At 46.9% G+C, this 6,917-nt stretch overlaps 1 protein-coding gene across 1 annotated transcript in view; it reads right to left on the bottom strand.

Moving 5' to 3' along the window:
- Positions 1 to 1,118: 1,118 nt before the first annotated feature.
- The window catches only part of LOC102752071 (endophilin-A3), a 16,428-nt gene continuing 10,629 nt past the window's right edge, over positions 1,119 to 6,917 (bottom strand). The window contains exons 6-7 of the mRNA XM_015561244.1: positions 5,443 to 5,576; positions 1,119 to 1,436 (exon numbers count right to left, since the gene is read on the bottom strand). Coding sequence (XP_015416730.1) covers positions 1,119 to 1,436; positions 5,443 to 5,576 — 452 coding nt within the window. The remainder of the gene's footprint in view (positions 1,437 to 5,442; positions 5,577 to 6,917) is intronic.

Here is a 6,917-nt window from a genome sequence, read left to right as displayed (position 1 = left end):
TTTGCTTGTCTGTCTTTCCTTAATCCTTTCAACCCCCACTGGGATCACCCTTGGTCGTGCTGGCGTGGCACAGTGGGAGAGAGAGAGAGACAGAGAGAGAAACATTGATGTGAGAGAGGCACATCGATTGGTTTGTCTTCGCACATGACTCAACCAGGGCATGGGATCAAGCCTGCAACAGAGGTATGTGCCTGAACCTGGGACCCTTCAGTCCACAGGCCTATGCTCTTTTCACTGAGCCAAACCCACTAGGGCTAAATGAACATTCTTTGAAACACTATGGGGTTGGTATGGGCAGAGGGGACATCAGCAGCTCTTCTCTCTCATGTGGCTAAAATACAAGGTTATGTCATGGAGAGATGCATTTGCCATTAGTCACTTCCTCCCTTACTGGCTGACATCAGGAAAGACATGCATCCCTGGACCCCTTCCAACCTGGGCTGTGCACACACATAGTAGATGCTCCCTGCAACCAGGGGAGAGGTAGTTACTAAGCTGAGTCACTTGTCATGTGGAGGCCCCCAGCTGTGTCCAGGCCACGAGCAGCCAGCTGTGTGTTGTGGCCTCTGTTTCCCAAACCACACTTAGAATGAAATACCTGGACGCGGCCGGCATGGATCAGTGGTTGAGTGCCAACCTAGGAACCAGGAGGTGACAGTTCAATTCCAGTTAGGGCACATGCCTGGGTTGTGGGCTCAATCCCCAGTAATGGGCGTGCAGGAAGCAGCTGATCTAATAAAAGTGCAATATGCAAATCGACCGAACAGCCGAGCAGCAGAATGATCGTCCGGACAACCTTCTGGATGACCTTCTGGCTGCAAGAGCTGAGGCAGCTGGGGCTACAAAGGCCTACTCTTGCATGAATTCAGTGTATCAGGCCTCTCTGTATATAAAAGGCTAAGTGACTGACTGTATGTCTGTCCGACCGACTGGCCTGTACATATGATGTGCACTGGCAATTTAAAAATAAATGTTGACTGATGCATGCGCAATACATACAAAGCTCTCGCTGGTGCCAATCGCATGCGTGTTTTAATTTTATAATACTATATTATATATACTATTTTGACATATAATTATTTACAGTAACATAAGTACAGCATGAATCTTTCTTCTAATTAATATCCTCTCAATGTGCATGAATCCATGCACCCAGCCACCAGTATATAAATAAATTTCTGGAAACTTTTATGACAACAAAGGCTCCCAGAGCTTCCCCTCAAACACACAGTCAATGTTTCCATTCCCAGGAGGGTCTCCTTGGAGTCAATACTTACATCATTTTCTAAAAAATTAAACATGCATCTCTCTGCCATGGCCTTGGACTCCTCAAACTTTTCCATTGCTTGTGTGATCTCATTGTCGGGGATCTTTCCGACGTGCTTCCTTTTATAATCGTAGTCCAGGCGGCGGCCCTCCAGCCTCTTCAGGTGGTGCTGAGGGAGAGGAGACAGACCTGGAGCTGCTATCTCGGCAAGTGACACAGGGAGGCCTGCCGCACCTCTACAAGAAAAGTCATTACTTTTTCTCAGCCTACGTTTTAGGGGGCAGGGACCCAATTACTTTTCTTTTTGGTGGACATCTTAGCATCTATTAGAGGCTTCTTTCACTATAAATTATCAAGGAATATTTACGAAATGAACAAATGGATGGATGGATGGATGATAGCATAAATGGATGAATAGATCGATAGATGGATAGATGATAGTATAAATGGATGAATGGAGGGGTGATACCATAAATGGATGGATGGATGGATGGATGATAGCAAAAATGGATGGATGGATGGATGGATGGATGGATGGATGGATGGATGAATAATAGCATAAATAAATGGATGGATGGATGATAGCATCCTATCTAATAAAAGACAAAAAAGGTAATTAACTGTACCTCTGCTACCGTTCCCATTGACTAATCAGCGAGATATGCAAATTAACTGCCAATAAAGATGGCGGCCGGCAGCCACGCAGCTGAAGCAAGCAGGAGGCTTGCTTGCTCCAGTGATGGAGGAAGCCAAGGTTTCCCGCCTGCCGTGTAAAAAGAAAAAAAGGAGAGGCTGGGAGCTTTAATCGCAGGCCAGCCTGAAAACGGCCCTCTGCCCCTAACCCAGACTGGCCAGGCACCCCAGTGGGGACCCTCACCTTGAAGGGGGTGTGGCCAGCCTGAAAACAGCCATCAGCCCCTCATCCAGGCTGGCCAGGCACCCCAGTGGGGACCCCCACCCTGAAGGGGTTGTGACCAGCTGCAAACAGCCATCAGCCCCTCACCCAGGCTGGCCAGGCACCCAAGCGGGACCCCCACCCTGATCTGGGACACTCTTCAGGGCAAACCAGCTGGCCCCACCCATGCACCAGGCCTCTATCCTATATAGTAAAAGGGTAATATGCAAACTGACTCTAACAGCAGAAAGACTGGGAATGACTGGTCACTAGGACACACACTGAACACCAGGGAGCAGATGCTCAATGCAGGAGCTGCCCTCTGGTGGTCAGAGTGCTCACACATGGGGGAGCTCTGCTCAGCCACAAGCCAGGCTGATGGCTGCCAGTACAGCGGTGGTGGTGGGAGCCTCTCTTGCCTCCTCAGCAGGGCTAAGGATGTCCGACTGCAGCTTAGGTCTGCTCCCTGCTGATAAGTGGACATCCCCCGAGGGCTGCCAGGCTGCCAGAGGGATGTCTGATTGCCAGCTTAGGCCCAAGCCCCCAGGGAGCAGTCCTAAGAGAGCAGGTGGTCATCCCCCGAGGGGTCTGCAAGAGGGCACTGGCCAGGCTGAGGGACACTCCCCTCCCCCAGTGCACAAATTTTTGTGCACTGGGCCTCTAGTCCTATACAATAAAGAGCTAATATGCTAATTAGACCAAACAGCAGAATGACCATCCGAATGACACTGACATTCCAGACAACTGTCTGAACGAGCTTCCTGATGAAGTTGGGGCTGTGAGGGCTGGCTGAGGGTGCGAGGGCCAAGCCCCTTGCACAAATTTTGTGCATTGGGCTTCTAGTAAATGGGTGGATGGATGGATGATAACATAAATGAGTAGATGGATGGATGAATAATGACATAAATGGATGAATGGATGGATGGATTAAATGGATGACAAATAGTTAATATGGAACATAAGGACACAATATTGTCACTCAGATTCCATTTTCAAAGTTCTTTGCAGGATCCCTCACCAGCTCTGTTAATGTCCGTAATTTCCAAATAAATTATCTATACCAAAAAAAGGGATATGTCTTCTGGCACTATTGTCAAATCCTTATTAAGAAGTAGATGATAAAAACACAAATCTCTAGTATCTTCTAGAGCAAGCATGTCAAACTTGTGGCCCGCGGGCCGCATGTGGCCCACAACGAATATTTTTGCAGCCCAGCCAATATAAAGGTATGTAAGAAACGTTTTGATAAAAATTTCGCAACTTTTACAATATCCTGTTAGAGATAATTCTTAATAACAAACTACAATGTTTGTTAATGACTGATTGCTATCATCGTTTTGCATTCATTTCCCTTATGCAGCTTATGCGCAGGCGCACCATTTCTCTCCACTGATACTAGCAGCAAATATTTTAGCAGCTGGTGGCCACATCATTAGTCTTGGACTGAGTTCTTTGGTGTTCACAACAGAAAATATCTCGCTTTCAGAGAACAAGAAGAATGGGTTTATCTGCATTACGCTTATTCATTTGTGCAGTTATTCAGTGTCTGGTAAGTCCATGTTCAAGAAAAAAATATTATTTTTTATTAAAATGTTCTATTATTTTATGTGAATGATGACTCATTTATTTCAGCCCTTTGTATTCAACATGTCCCTATCGAAATAAACCTACGTTTCTATAAAAATTGAAGCTTTTTTCTTTTTTTTGTGGTCCACATATACTTAAACCTTGTTTATTTGGCCCGTGTTAGCTTTGAGTTTGACATGCTTGTTCTGGAGTACTTATATGTCTTCCATAAGGCTCAACAATTACAGAATGAGTTGAGTAAACACTACCATGAACGAAACACACACACCTTCTTTTATGTGAGCTCCATGTGGCCATTTTAGAAAGCTTTCCAAATATAAAATGAAGTCCTGGAAATTAATGACCACTTGTGCCATGTATCAAAAGAGGCCATGAGGCCAGCCATTGTGGCTCAGTGGTCAAGCACTGACCTAGGAAACAGGTCACAGTTTGATTCCCATGCCTGGGTTGTGGGCTCAATCCCAGTAGGGGTTGTGCAGGAGGCAGTGGATCAATGATTCTCTCTCTCATCATTGATGTTTCTCTCTCTCTCTTAAATCAATAAAAATATATATTTTTTAAAAAGATGCAATGAGCCCTAACCGGTTTGGCTCAGTGGATAGAGCGTCCGCCCGGGGACTGAAGGGTCCCGGGTCCAATTCCAGTCAAGGGCATGTACCTTGGTTGCGGGAACATCCCACGTGGGGAGTGTGCAGGAGGCAGCTGATCGATGTTTCTAACTCTCTTTCCTCTCCCTTCCTCTCTTTAAAAAATGAATAAAATATATATTTTTAAAAAGAAGATGCAATGAGTATGTTATGATTTTCATCATTGAAAACCCACTCCACAGTTTTAGAATCATTTGCTGTGAGTAATGGCTGTGGAAATAAGTACTGTTAGCTTGGTTTCTTGCTGGCTTCAATAAGCCACAGGCTAGCCCTAGCCTGTGTGGCTCAGTGGATAGACCATTGGCCTTTAGACCTAAGGGTCTCGCATTCCATTCCGGTTGTAGTCTCCTTCTCAGCAGGGGCACTGGTCAGTGTGTGAGCAGAAGGCAACCAGGCGATGTGTTTTTCTCACATCGATGTTTCTCTCTGTCTCTCCCTCTCTCTTCCATTCTCTCTAAAAACCAATGGAACAGCCTTAGCTGGTTTGGCTCAGTGGCTATAGCACTGGCCTGATGACTGAAGGGTGCTGGGTTCAAATCAACCAAGGGCACATGCCGGATGGCAGGCTCACTCCCCAGTGCGAGGCATGCAGGAGGCAGCCGATTAATGATTCTCTCTCCTCACTGATCTTTCTATCTCTCCCTCTCCCTTCCTCTCTGAAGTCAATAAAAATAAAAATATGTTTAAAAAATTAAAATTAAAAAATCAATGGAACAAATATCCTCGGATAAGTATTAAAAGGCAAAAGATTTATGCAGTCTGAAGAGAAATGAGAGCATAATGGATAAGTATTAAAATAAATAAACACCTTTACCTTAAAAAACACACATGCACAAAAAAAAAAAAAAAACTACAGAATAAAGGGCTCATGGTTCCTGGGGCTCCTGCCCAGGGGGCCAGGTGAACATCACTGAGTGATTATCTGTTTTGCCGCCCACACTAAGATGATGCTTTCGCTGGGTCCCTACAGAGACACGACCCCATGGTCTTAACTACAAACATCATTTTAAGTAGCAATGCAGGAGGTTACAGCTGAGAAAACTTACCGAAATCTCATTTAAATCTTCGTCGTGTACTAACTGGAGTGGATCAATAAAGGTTTCCTTGACGTTAATATCAAAGGATTCTTTCACCTCCGCCATCAGCTTCATAGCTTTGCCCATATCGGTCAGTGCGCTGCCTGGCACAGAAAAACAAATAAAAAGCGCTTGTTCACAGAGCGCACGGAGGTTGGCGGCGCTATTCACTTCTTGCCCAAGGTATGTGGGTGATGGTTTATTTAACAAGGTCTTCACTCAGGGACTGACGAGTAAAAGAATACAAACAAAAACTTCCTTTTTTTTTTAAACATATATTCATGGATTTCAGAGAGGAAGGGAGAGGGAGAGGGAGAGAGAGACAAATATCAATGATGAGAGAGAATCATGGATTGTCTGCCTCCTGCATGGCCCCTACTAGGGATCAAGCCCACAACCCAGGCATGTGCGCTTGACTGGAATTGAACCGTGACCTCTTGGTTCTTAGGTCAAAACTCAACCACTGAATATCCTATATAATAAAAGGCTAATATGCCAATAGACCAGTGGAACAACAGGAAGAACCAGTTGCTATGATGTGTGCTGATCACCAGAATTCATGTGTGGAACATGGAGGGCATCATCCATGGCGGGATGGTGCAGCAGGTGAGCGGGGGCGCCAGACCAAGGCAGGGTGCCAGTCACTGTCATCAGGGTGAGCCACTGGTAGTTACTGAAAATTCTTTGCTCCTTCATGCCGCGGTCCCACCTGGCACTCACACCTACTGCCAGCGCTGGCCATACTCGCACCCACTGCCGGTGCTAGAGCCACTGCTGGCACCCACAGCTGGTGGCCGGCACTGGTCCTCATCGCTTGGTGCTTTCAGCAGGTGCGAGCAGTAGCTGCCAGCAGCAATCACCCCTAGGGCTTTTCCACCTCCCCCTGCTCCTGAGGGGCAATCCAGGCTGGCAGATGCAACTCACATCCACTGCCAGTGACAGCCCCACTCCCACCCGCTGCTGGTGCCAGAGCCGCCGCTCGCACCCACTGCCAGTGCCAGCCCCAATCGCTAGGCGCCTTTGGGGGCTGCGGCACGAAAGACCGGGAGGGGGCATGCAGGATGGGCTGAGACCCAGCCCTGTGCCCACTACAGCCTCGCAGCCAACAGTGCTTTCAAGGTGCACAAATTCGTGCACTTGGCCCCTAGTAATCCTATCTAATAAAAGAGAAACATGGTAATTAGCCGTACATCTGCTACCCTTCCCATTGGCTAATCAGGGAGATATGCAAATTAACTGCCAGCCAAGATAGCGGCCGGCAGCCAGGCAGCTTGAATCTAACATGAGGCTTGCTTGCTTCAGTGATGGAGTACTCCAACGTTCCCCGCCTGCCACTGCCGGCCTCTGAGCTTACAGTTTGAAACATTGTTACAAATATAGAAGCTAAACAAAGCCCCAGAAACCTGCTTTCAGCCAGCCGAGATCTCAGAGTTGGAGTTGATACA

The sequence above is a fragment of the Myotis davidii genome, unplaced genomic scaffold (assembly GCF_000327345.1).
Source record: "Myotis davidii unplaced genomic scaffold, ASM32734v1 scaffold596, whole genome shotgun sequence".
Classification (NCBI taxonomy): Eukaryota; Metazoa; Chordata; class Mammalia; order Chiroptera; family Vespertilionidae; genus Myotis; species Myotis davidii.
The sequence above is the reverse complement of the archived record's forward strand: the minus strand, read 5'-3'. Positions and strand labels throughout refer to the sequence as shown.